The sequence below is a fragment of the Nelumbo lutea genome, chromosome 1 (assembly GCF_056320005.1).
Source record: "Nelumbo lutea isolate HS-2025 chromosome 1, American lotus-T2T, whole genome shotgun sequence".
NCBI classification, from domain to species: domain Eukaryota; kingdom Viridiplantae; phylum Streptophyta; class Magnoliopsida; order Proteales; family Nelumbonaceae; genus Nelumbo; species Nelumbo lutea.
In genome coordinates this window covers 76,810,054-76,823,111 of record NC_142684.1, presented here as the reverse complement: position 1 = coordinate 76,823,111, position 13,058 = coordinate 76,810,054, and the positions used below count along the sequence as shown (strand labels likewise).

The 13,058-nt window shown below is 36.7% G+C and overlaps 1 protein-coding gene across 3 annotated transcripts; it reads right to left on the bottom strand.

Moving 5' to 3' along the window:
* Positions 1-482: 482 nt before the first annotated feature.
* LOC148875485 (gibberellin 2-beta-dioxygenase 8-like) lies at positions 483-12,784 on the bottom strand. 3 transcript variants are annotated; one of them, XM_088942141.1, is made up of 5 exons: positions 12,598-12,736; positions 11,919-12,305; positions 9,199-9,638; positions 1,343-1,664; positions 483-1,261 (listed from the first exon to the last, which is right to left on the bottom strand). In XM_088942141.1, exons 3-5 carry the CDS (start codon positions 9,627-9,629, stop codon positions 1,025-1,027), a joined length of 990 nt encoding a protein of 329 aa, XP_088798267.1. In that variant the 5' UTR covers positions 9,630-9,638; positions 11,919-12,305; positions 12,598-12,736; the 3' UTR covers positions 483-1,024. The 3 variants fall into 3 exon arrangements, with proteins under 3 accessions (XP_088798267.1, XP_088798261.1, XP_088798250.1); XM_088942135.1 differs by having other exon boundaries at positions 12,095-12,310; positions 12,598-12,729; XM_088942124.1 differs by lacking the exon at positions 11,919-12,305 and having other exon boundaries at positions 12,598-12,784.
* Positions 12,785-13,058: the final 274 nt, after the last annotated feature.

Sequence of the window (13,058 nt, the reverse complement as noted above, 5' to 3'; positions counted from 1 at the left end):
TCATCGTTCTTTTGACAAAAACGAGAAAGCATGGATTCATCATCCATCGTTAAAGGTGATAGTACCTATAATTTAAAAGGATCGAATGGTTTTTTCTCGGGGGTATAACATGTATTTGGAAACCAATCAAAAAATCCGAGGGGGACTGAGTTATAAATAAGTGTAAATTTTTTATTATCTGATTTGTACTTCACCTCTAATGTTTGGATTCATTCATAAATTGCCACATCAGCCAAAATTTTACAAGTCTGTTTTGCAAAATGTAGACAGAAATTGTTTGGGAACAGCTGGCTAACAGGAGAGTTGGATTCTTGAGATATTTGGGCTCTGTTTGGTTGCAATGCAAGTAAATTTGCACTGATGCACAACAATGGCAGTGTAAATGATTTGAATGTAAACTCTAACTTATTTTTATTTTAAATTTTAGCTTATTTTGTTTGATTGCAATACAAATGAAGTAAATTAAGACATAAAACATAATAAAATAATATTCAAAATAAAATTAAACCAGAATTTGCATTTTTTACATTTGCACGCTCATACATTTATACTGGTGCAAATAAAATTGCACTGCAACCAAACACAGCCTTAAGATCTGATCTTTTAGGCTGATGGTTCTAATCTGCCACGTAATCACCTCTTTGGCCACGTTCGACCAGGGTGACTCGCCAACCTGTTTCAGACTAAACCATTCTATGTTTCATTTCTTTTTTTCTTTTTTTGTTTGAAAATTCCACGTTCCATTTTGTTGTTGCGCCTATCTACTAGCTAGAGTTAAGCGCTGTGTAGAGTTGGCCAAAGGTAAGAACTACGAAGTATGGTTGGAAGCAGATTAAACCCTTCCATCTGAGGGTTAGTCGGGGGTTGCAAGAAAATGCTGTGAACTCAAATTAATCGATAAGCATGGAGGAAATAAAGAAAACCCCGAATCCAAACATTCCCAGAATGTCGTCTGATCCATCAACTGTATACACTTTTCGTCCATTGACAATGCTTATTCCATTTCCGCTCTTGTTGAAGTGCACTAGCTACGAAGGAGAAACCTGGAAAGCCCGACCTTGTATCCTACTGTCCGGACGTCCTCTTGAACCTGCTGTCGATATTCTCTAAAGCTAAACTTTCTGTAAACTGAAGGCTCTCTGCAACTTTTTATCACGGAATCGTAAGATGGACAGAAGAAATACGCTACAGAGAATCGTTCCATTTGTCTGTTCGCCATAACTCGGTGCTGGACACTCTTATAAAGACCATTGCTCCACGCCTGCATCGCAAGAACATCTGGGTTCAACAGCTGGGATTGGATGATATTCAGTATTACAGTAATGATAGCGAATTGGAGTACCTCAAATAAGTCACCAATATTAATAATTAGAGCTTCCGGGTTGGGTTTTACAGTGATCCATCTCCCATCTTTCAGTAGCTGCAGTCCTCCAATTTGATCTTGATACAAAATTGTGAGGAAGTCACTGTCCGTATGTGGAATCAACCCAAAGATCTCAGCAGAGATCGGGCATGGAGGATATCTGTTCAGGCGAAGATAACAAGTGCTACGCAAGCAATTTTCCACAAAGAAATTGGATTCAACACCCAAATTCTCTGCTAGAGTTGCTGCTATACTTTGCGCCAATGCTGAAACTGTTGCCTCGTATTCTTTAATGGTTGAACTGGAAGACAAAAGGTAGAAAAATGAACCAGAACCACACATCGGAAACGGTATAAATTTTATGTAATACGCATTTCGCCTGTTCATTGATCAACTGTATAGTTCCACTTCAGTCCGGATGAACTGGAGACAAAATTGTGAACACCGGGCTCGGCTGTGTTCACTGACTGTCCCATCTGTACTAAATACTGGTGTGTTCAATCTTGATAAATAGCCCAGCCCTCTATCATCAAATCAGTGTTTAGAAAAAACAAAAAGTACAACATAGTTGAGATACAACAGAAATACTTTGTATTATTACTATTAATCATTTAATCTATTAAATATGGGCTTGGGCTGCACTTTTGGATACATTGGTTGAGCTTGGGCCTTTGTTGAGAAAATCTTACTAAAATTCACCTCACAAATTTTTATTTCATAGTAAATTTACTTTAAATATAAATTAAAGGAAGAATGCCTCAGGATTAGAATTTATAAGTTTAAAATACATTTGATATAGGTACTAGCTTGGAATTGATGTTAATTCACGGACAAATATGCATAGAGTATGATTTTTGGACCTTCTAAATATTTATAACTTTACATTAAGCCTGTCCATGTTTTTCCCGTAAATTAAAACTTTTAACACCCCCAATTATGCTATTATATACCCTTGTGTTATATAACATAAGGGTGAACCGCGTGTCCTTCCACACGCGAATTAGACTCTCTCGTGCGGAGCTAACCCACTTCGCCCATCCCCTCTCAGACTCTCACTCCTCTCTCTCTCTCTCTCTCTCTCCAATTTCATCCTCACTTGAACCTTCGACCTTCCGTTCTCAGTACTGAAACCCGCCGGAGCTTGCCCCCTTCGAGTTCCGCCAGTCAACGCCGACGATCGTTCCAGCAGATTTATTTAACGGAGGTAAATTCCGTTCTCATATCCGTTTATTCTCAGTTCTCATATCTGTGTTTGTATATGCAGTCATATTTGACCCTTATTCACTGACTTGCAAGCTCATCTGATCCGATTAACCTCATCTTTGACACCTTTTAATCCTTAGTACAAGTGGGTAAGACTTTGGTTAACTCGTTGCAAAGGCCAACTTGTTCTTGGCGGAACTCGAAGAGGGGGCAAGCTCCGGCGGGTTTCAGATCTAAGAAAGGAAGGTAGAAAATCAGAGAAAAAACAAAAAACAACGTAAAAAATGAGAAAAAACAGATATAAGAATTGAGAATAAAGAGGGAAACTTATCTCCAGTAAATAAATCTGTCGGAATGATTATCGGCGTTGACTGGCGGAACTCAAAGGGGGGCGTTCTGAGAACGAAAGGTCGAAGGTTCAAGTGAAGTTGAAATTCAAGAGAAAGAAAGAGGAGTGAAAGTCTGAAAGGGGATGACCTTTTGGGCGAAGTGGGTTAGCTCTGCACGAGAGAGTCTAAGGCGCGCTGTGAATCCGTGGGATGTTTTTGGGGGGCAAACCTGTGGGAGGCGGATGCGAACCCGCCCAGGCCTGGCTTGCTAGCCCGGACAGGCAACCGAACTATCAGGACAGATGGGCTAGTTTCATTGTAATAAACGCTGGGAAAATCTCATTTTAACAATAATATATGATAGGCATTTAATCACCGTTATTAATTCTTTGATGGTCTAGGTTTTTTTTTCTCTCCAGAGAGAGGGAGAGCGACGAACAGAGATGTGGGAAGGTTTGCCGACTTTTGGGGACGTATTACCCCCGTTCTGTATAGTATATTTATATTTCTTTTCAAAATTGAAATAGGAAAAGAGGAAAATATCGAAATGAGTGAAAATATCTTTCAAACTCCTAAGATGAGACAAAGCCACTTAAAGAGAGGAACCCTCTAACCCATACAAATAGGACACATGGTGCTCAATCTCAAAATTAAGTGGAAATAAAGTTGTACGTAGCAATTAGACTTGTTTATGGGTTGGGTAACCGGATAGACTAGTTTGGCCTAGCCCGATCTAAATTGGGCATGGACAGAAAATTTTAAATAATAATGAAATCTTTTATTATTTTTCAGGTTATGAAATTTTTTAATATAAATAAAATCATTTTTTATTGAATAAAAAAGAAAAAATATTTTTTCAATTTTTTGGTCAGGTTCAAGTTTGGGTTTGGGCCTGAATATATTTTGTTAATAGAAAGGTGAAGCCTAGCTCGATCCAACCCATGACTAGGTCTAATAGCAACTGCCCAAGTACTCTAACACAATAACTAGGGGATACCAGAGTAGGGATGCAAACAGATAGTATTGGATTCGAATAAGAGTAATCCAAATCCAATCTGACTATTCATTCAGATCCAATCCTATTCGAAAATTCGATTGGATCTAATAAGCATCAATTTGAATTCAAATCTTATTAGTAAATCGGATCTTTGGATCTGATCCAATCCAACTTGTTTTTTATAAAAATTAATAAATTATTAAAATAAAAATAAAATATACTAATTTAAATATAAAAATAAAAAATATAATTATTTTTTAATTATTTTCATTATATATATATATATTATAAAAAAATTAGATAATATAATAAATTTTTAAAAATACAATATAAATAATATATTTATAAATATAATATAAATATATATAATACATATATATTATTTATATATATCGGATCATCTTATCCCACGATTCCAACAGGAGTGATCCGAATGCGACCAAAAGGATCGGATCAATTTACACCCGTAGACAGGAGCATGGAGGAGGAGGCGGTGCTGGTCAAGCACGTGCATAGACTGGGTCAGACACATGGCATTCACGTGGAGCCGTCACTTTTCAGTTTACGGAATGTTGACCAGGAGACCTAATCAGCCCCAGAAGAATTTCTCCCAAAATATTCCACAGCACATCCCGCCGTCTATTAGAAATATTTTCTGATGATAATCTCATAAATAACGATGTCATCCTCGAAAAATGCTGTTAATACACGGTGGAAATATGTTGTGGGGACAATATCGTCAGGGGCTGATTTGAACTGGGTTCAATAGGGTGATGCAGTGCCTGGTACATCCATTATCAAATCACTTTCTGAACTTTTAAGGACGGAAAGGGTCAATATGTTTTGGGTCTTATATCGTTTTTGTCAGGGTGAGGGTTCAATAATACAAGTATTGGAATTACCAATATCTATGATTTTTGGGCTCCACGCATTCTGCATTACAAGAAAAATACTCCAGCTAACTGACCCGAATCCGCTCCGTTTTGGGTCAGGGTTTATCATGCATTTACCCATCTGGAAAACAATCGAGTTAGCTAATCAACTAGCTCTAGCTATTTGACCCAATTAATTTTGAGTTTAGAGTGGAAAATGATGGAACCGCTACTCTCGGGTGATGAATCTGAAATCTTTTCTAGCTTTAAACGTAAATTTGAAACTTTAATGCTTGATATATAGCAATAAGAAAGACCAGAACATTAATCTATATTATATAAAAGGAAATTCGCATCGGTTTTGATGAAGGTTATAAAGGACTGTTTGATTCATGGGAATAGGACCATCTGATTCATGGGAATAGGGGTTAGGAATCGGAATCCTATTCTTATTTGTGGTGGAATGGTATTCTCCCATTGGAGAGGAAATGGTCCTTTCCTTGAAAATGAGATTCTATTTCAGCTAATTTTAATTCCAATTTTGATTTTCATTTCAACCAAATAAGCTATGGGAATAAATTATTCCCATTCTCATTTCAAGGGATTTTAATTCCAATTCCAACTGCAAATTAAACGGACCCTTATATCTTTACCCTTCTTTATTTGCATGCGGGTTACTATATTAATAATGTATAAAGGGGAATACTTAGATTTGATTTTCATGCAAATCATAAAAGTTAAATCCAAAATCATATATCATATATCATATACTAGTGGTTTCGCAGGGGCTGGAATGAAATTGTAGCATTGCTATTCGCTACATTAAAAAAGATAATGGTTTCTTATTAAGAAACTCGCAATTACAAGTACTCAAGTCTTAAAACTCATATAAAGGCTTAAAAGAGATCATCATGTGCTCGTTTTTTAAATATTGAATTTTATATAAAAGAACACGACCATACAATGATAGTTCTGAGTTCTACTTCATAGTTGTCATTTGTTTCACATCGAGAACTCCCAGTTGACCTAAATAGTAGGACCATTCGGCTCGGGAACGGTTCAGGTAACCAACTCCGTTTTACCCAAACCTAGTCCCTAGCCCAAAATCGTTGAATCGGTCAATGACCCGTTGACCTGAGCGATCAAACCGTTGACCCGTTCAACGGTTTTTGGCCATTTTTTATTTTTAAGTTTTTGTTGTTAGAACAGGCTATCCGTTCGAACTGGATCATTGAACTATCGACCTGGAAACCGGTGGCTAGAACGGTTCCGTTTCTGAGCCATTTTTTCTAGATGTCAATAATTAGATGAAATAACTTTGTAGTCATAGTCATGGGAAGGGTGGACATTGCAAGGGATTCTAAAACCTTGAAAGATAAATCCAAAGTGACCTTAAACACAGGAAAAATTGGTGGTAAATCCACCAAATTGGAAAAACCAAGGAAAAAAATAAAAAAACCGAGTCCAAAGTTCCGCTATAAGACGGAGTGGCGGAGTTAAACATAAGTGCAAGCAAAGAAAGAGAAAAAGCATATTGTTTTGTAAGAAAATTAAAAGAAAATTTGCACAAGAAAACCCAAAGAAAAAACAAAAGGGAAGAAATAAAATGGTAGTAAACCCTAGACCGTTTTGGAGGATTTTGAAGAAGAATACCAAAGACGAGAAAACAAAAGTAGAAAATGAAAAAAAAAGGAACAATCCGTGTACGCTCGGATAAAGCCCATAGTATAAGAAACCTTTGAATAGTGAAAATCCAAAAGCCTAAAAACCATGGCTTTCGAATTGCCGTTGACCGGGCATTTTGGCATGGGAACCATCCAGAAAACCGGTTTCATTTTACCCCAACCTCGGTCCCTATTCAAAAACTGTTGAATTAGTTAACAACCCATTGACCCAAGCGGTCGACCCGTTGACCCATTCAATGGTTTTTGGCCATTTTTTTATTTTTTTTAATTGGGAACTGTTCAGGCAATCGGTTCCGTTTTATCCCAATCCCGGTCCCTGGCCAAAAATCATTGAATCGGTCAACAACCCATTGACTTAAGTGGTCGAACCGTCAACCCAAAAACCGGTGGGCAAAATGGTTCCATAATTTTTTGTTGTCAAAACAGGTTGTTCGTTCAAACCGGATAGTCAAACCGTCAACCTGAAAACTAGTAGCCAAAACGGTTCCGTTTTCGGGTTGTATGAGTCACACGCTCGAATGGCATAACACGTATGGTACTGCTTAATGGACCTCACACACTCATTTTTTGCCTGTAATATTTGTTATCAAAATGGGCCATCCATTTGACCCAAACGATCGAACCGTCAACCTAAAACCGATGACCAAAATGATTTTATAATTTTTTACTTGTAATTTTTGTAATCTTCCTTTTTACCAAATGGCAATATTTCTCTCATATATATATATATATATATATATACAGAAATACATATGATGAATATGCTAATAAAAAGAAAAATAAATGAAAGTACTGACCTTTCCGCATTATGGTGCATAACAATTAAATACTCTAGTTCATGTCTACATTATATCCCAATGGTGGAAGAGTATGTGTTATGTAATTAGTTGTATATCATATCATATATATATCATATATATATATATATATATATATATATATATGAACTAGAGTATTTAATTGTTATGCACCATAATGCGGAAAGGTCAGTACTTTCATTTATTTTTCTTTTTATTAGCATATTCATCATATGTATTTCTGTATATTATAGCAGTATAATTAAATCTACACCTTTTTTTAGATTGTGTTTGGTTTGATGAAAATAAGAGTGATGATGGAAAGTTCACTTATTTTCTGTCGAAGCAAACAGCCATAATTAATAAACTTCTAACCAACCAAACCATGTTCAGACCAAGTCCTACAATCCTAGCTAGTTAGCATAGTCCAGTTCAATTACGAGCATGTGGATCCAAACAAGTCTCTGGCCAATTGGTGGCTCAATTGGTAAATACGCTGGTTGTAGTCGAGATTTGAGATCAAATCCTACTTGTCATAGACCCATTTCATCTCTTATATGATGATGAAGATGGTAGATCTGAACTTTTGGGTAAAAATTTTTCCATTGACGATATTAATGGTGTGATTGAAAATTAAATATAAAGAAAGAGTGTCATCTTTTTTATTTTTGAAGCCTAAGAAAGAGTATCATCACCGTCCATGACTTATCCCAATTCCCATAAATCAATTTTATTTAAAACCACATCCACTATTAAATTAGTAATACTTAAATCATTTCTTACTAAATCATTTCTTATTACTTCTATCCATACTTTTTTTTTTATCTATAGGCATAAGTTTAGAGTTGTAAGTAAATGTAGGATTAGATCTCACCCTCCTTGAGGGGATCATAACCATAAGGTTTTACAATAAAGGAGTGATATGTTCATACTTGAGCAATACCTCGCCTGAATAATCTACCCTTTGAAGCCATGACTCATTACCACTAGACGGTCTAGACTTACAGTAGCTCATGCTAACCAAACCGCTAATACTAGTGTATTTAAGCATTTTTAATTTCTGATAGCCAATATCTATATTACAAATCCATATTTGATCCCAACATGCCATTGAAGTCATACATACATCTAATGGCGATGGGATCTGATCACAACAAAAACTGCCCCAAAACGGTTCTAACATGATCTGTGTCCACACATCTCACCATGAGATTGGGACTTATCATGTATGTGATATGCAGATACAGATTACCTAGTTGGAATGTGTTGGAAAAGTTTTTGGTTTTGAGAAAATCTGGTTCCTATCTAATGCAATGGCTTGTTGGAGAAAATATGGTATTGGAAGAGTTTTGACCGATGATCAAAACCCATCTATGAATTTTGATAAATAACACCTGATTGGCTACCATGTATATGAAACTAGTTTTGATCGGTCAAAAAAATCTCAGATATCATAGTTGAACCCTTTACCCATACATAGAAGGTGCAGTATATATTGAAAACGAAACCATTGATTTGGCTTCATTTGATGCTCAAAAATGAATTGTCTTCATTACGGTATTTCACGTAAAATGATGTGGAAGACAATTTTTTTTCAACAGATTTAGTTGTAATTAAAAAAAAATGGCTTGACTTCTAATTTTCTTCAAAGCATTCTTTAGGTAGAACTTGGTCCTTTCGATAACATCCTATAGACCTACATATTTCTTAACCATTCGGGTTTGGTTTTCCATGTTAAGCGAAACAACAGAAAAAAAAAATGAGGAAAATTTTTCATTTTTTATCGAATATCATTACGTAAGAAAATGATTTTTTATCCTACTTAATACCATTTTTTTCAAGGAAATGGTATTCACACCCACCTCATAGACAGTGTTGGAAGCGTTTTATTGATAGCAGATCCCTGCCCTTTACGTGTAAAAGAATGCAGTCTATAATAAATATACACGTACCTGAGACTGTTGGATTCACCCGAATCCGAAATATCGGTCAGAGGAATATGGAAGGCTTCTGACCACGAGAATTGCCGAAGACAGGTTGCTGAAGGTGCACCCCAACGATAACTGTCCACAGAAAAGTTGAAGAGCTTTCCACCAGCCTTCTTGGAAAACGGCTGTTCGAACAGTTTCAGCTGCTCACGGCGCAGCTTTTCCAAAATCTCACGAGGTATCCCGTGATTCACAGCCTGAAAGAAACCCCACTTCTCTGCAGCTTCAGCGATTTCTCTTTCGCACTTTTCTCTGCCTGGTTTGGCGTCATTCAGACGGCTCAGGTCGATCAAAGGGAGCTCGAGTTCTTCAAAAATATCGTTGATTCTTGTTTTGCCAATGGACTTCTCGAAGAGGCTCTTGTAGTGCTCTTCAAATGGTGGATCTACGTCCATCTTGAGTGGCTGTAGACAAAGAAGCAGGAGGGAGAGAGGGGGGGTGAAAGAAGGGGCATCAGAGAGAGAAGCTTGAGACTAAAAGAGTAGTAAAAAAGAAAGCATCATAAATACAGGTTACGTTAATAGCATGTAAGGGCAAATTTTGGGGTTTAATATCAATAAAAGTAATATATTTTAAAAAAATTCAAAAATAGGTTAATTTTTTAAAAATAATATCAATAAAAGTCAAAAACACTATTCGTCTTCTTCTTCTTGCCTTGTTCACTAAAGCCACTGTCCGCTGCCGCTCGCCGCGGCCACCTCTTCCTCTACCTCCGGCAATGTTGCCGGAAGTGGCCGGAGGCAGAGGTGGCGGCAGCGGCAGAGGCGCTAGTGGTTTCTCTGTCCAACGTCTCCACCTCCGCTTCCGCCTCCTGCAACATTGCCAGAGATGGGTGGAGATAGAGGTAGCAGCGGCGGTAGGCAGAGGAATGACCACTAGTGCCACTGCCACCACCTCTGGCAAGAGGTGGAGGTGGGCAGAGGCGGCGGCGGGCAGCAGTGGATGGCGGTGGCAAACGACGGCGGATGGCAGCTCTAGTGAACATATGGCAAGAAGAAGAAGATGAACAGTGTTTTTGTCCTTTATTGATATTATTTTTAAAAAGTTAACATATTTTTGAAAAATTTTAAATATATTATTTTTATTGATATTAAACCCAAAAAGTTACCCTTATATGCTAGAAACCCTTTTCTTCTTTAATCATATCTCCAACCATGAAAATGTTGTAGCTTTTATGCCATTGTTGCTTTACGCCTTTTTTTTTTTTTTAATTCTTGTTCATTCTAGGTAAGAATGGGAAGAATGATCATGAACTGCCGGCCTAGATCTACAAAACTATCAATAAAAATAACATATTTAAAAAAAAATTCAAAAATATATTTAACTTTTTAAAAATAATATCAATAAAGTGCAAATGGGCATTGACCACCTACCATAAATGTTTATTGGTGGATTGACATTTTAAAAATAGATTAACTTTTAAAAAATAACTTTTTAACCTATCACCATAAATGTTTATTGATGAATTGACATGAAAACTTATGTTAATGGACACTGACCACCTACCATCCATCAGTAAACATCTATGCCGATAATTTTAGAGAATTAGGCAGAGTTTATGATCTTAACACATTTTTTTAAGAATGAAGATGAAAAACCTAAGACACTTGTCAGTTTGAAAAGGATTCATTTTTTAAGATAAATGTTTGATTTATAGCAATATGTTCATATAAGAATTTTATCTTAAATAAGAATAAGAATAAAAAAAATAAAAATAAGAGTTAAACTAAACATGGCCTACAGTTTCCTGACAGTTTCCGGAAACCGAATTAATGGATGGATGTGTATAATTTAAGTAGAAGAAAAAAATGTTGAAGTAAATAGTGTGTGAAATTGGGGCACTTCTTTTCTTTTTTAGGATCGATACCAGAGAAACTTATAACAAATCAACCGGTGTCATAAAAAGTTGTACACAATAATCCGGTGGGTTTTCGATTGGACAAAGTTGTACCGGTAACCATGTCTTTCCCGCTTTACAGATTTTCCTGTTTTTATCACCATTGCAAATGTAAATATTTTTATTAGACATTTTTTGCAAAACAAAAACAACTCTAAAACGAAACCATTCGTTACCGAACACATTATCAGTTCGGATCTGGTCCCAGGGCCCCAACACACGGTCCCAATTTTCCATAGCCATTAATGGCTGTATTAGGAATCCGGATAGCCATTTAATAAATGATCCTTGCATAAGCCCAGACGGCCTTTACGTGTTTACAAGGGGTAAATAGACAGAAGGCTGTCTAATCTTCTTTCAAAGAAAAAGGCGATATAACAAGGAACACCGAAATTAAAGCTGATGGGATAAATCTCACTGAAGACGCGGGCCCATCTATTTAAATGCATAGAATCCTATCATTAATCTACAGCCCCGACCAGATAAGATCAAATCAGCCCTCGATAAGATTGTCTCGAAACATTTTTCGATGATAAAATAAAAAATAATGATGTTATTATCGAAAGATATTTTGAATACACGGGGGATGTACTGTGGGCAGTGGGATATTGTAGGGTGATGTTTGATATGTCATTGCACTAAAAACAGTGATATATCAGTGTTATATTAGGAAAATTAGTAATATGTTTGATGCTCCAGAAAAGAAAATAGTGATATATGGAAAATTGAGGAGTGATATGGGAAAATATCAAATTGGACATTTTCTAAATTTGGAACTCATCTCTACCAATAAAGATATGATATAGTACTGATATGGACTTTAGAAGTATTTCTGTCGCTCCAATAACCGTTCTAACAGCAACAGCAGCGTTCCCAAACAAAAACAGACACCGTTGCTTTAGAAAGCGGTGCTTCCAATTCACATATATACAGCACCGTTTTCTGCATAGATGTAAAACACACCATGTCGAGAGTATATCTCGGGCAAGGTTATGGATCGTATACTGCTGAAACAACGTCATCATTGGCTAGCTGAATGGGTAAGAAGGATTGCCACGTGGTAAGTTGAGCAAGGCGCAGCACTTGTATCAGCATCTGGTCATCTGATTACGCAAGGAGAGCTAAGAAAGCTTCCGGACTACTCGGTCTTACGATGTGAGTTTTTGTTATATAACTGCACTTAATAATAAATATCCAAGAAGAACAGAACTTACATCAACAAACAATGTGAAGCATTCTTTTAGCATTCCTCTTAATTATTAAACAGTCTCTTGTTCTCCCGACAAAAGTAGATAATATAGAGGAGCCAGAAAAGCAGAATATAACAATGAATAATAAGATGAGAAAAATGGTAATAAATTGAGGATCTGTGGATCTTTTCAAAGTTGAGAGCATGCATCAGTTTGAAACAGGCGGCACACCACCAATATGAGCTAATATAAGCAGAAATAAACATGTAAACTTACAGGAGAGAAGGGAGCAGCACTTGAAAGGATGAGTCGCTCCATCCTGAAGCTGGCACAACAAAGCACCTATTTATAGAGAAGAGAAAAGGTAGGAGTGCCTCCATGGATGATCATCACGATGCACGACAAGGAACCAAAAGATAAGAATGTGTGGTGGAAAAGAAGAACACGCGTTCATCAGGGAAATCACTTGGGGTTTTCTCAGTTAAAGAGTCGTTGTACATGACATGAGAGCGAGATGAGACTGATCCGGAGTTCAGATCTATAGAGTAGAGGGAGAGAGGGCAAAAAGAAAAGGAAAGTATTCTAAAAAGGACCTGAATGAATTAATGCAGACTATTAATTTGAAGAGTTATTGGAGGAAACTTGAAAATACTAATGGGGATTGGGGACTATTACCTTGTAGACATCCTGTTTGGCTGGGTAAATCAAGTAAAAGCATTTGTGCTACCATTTGCATA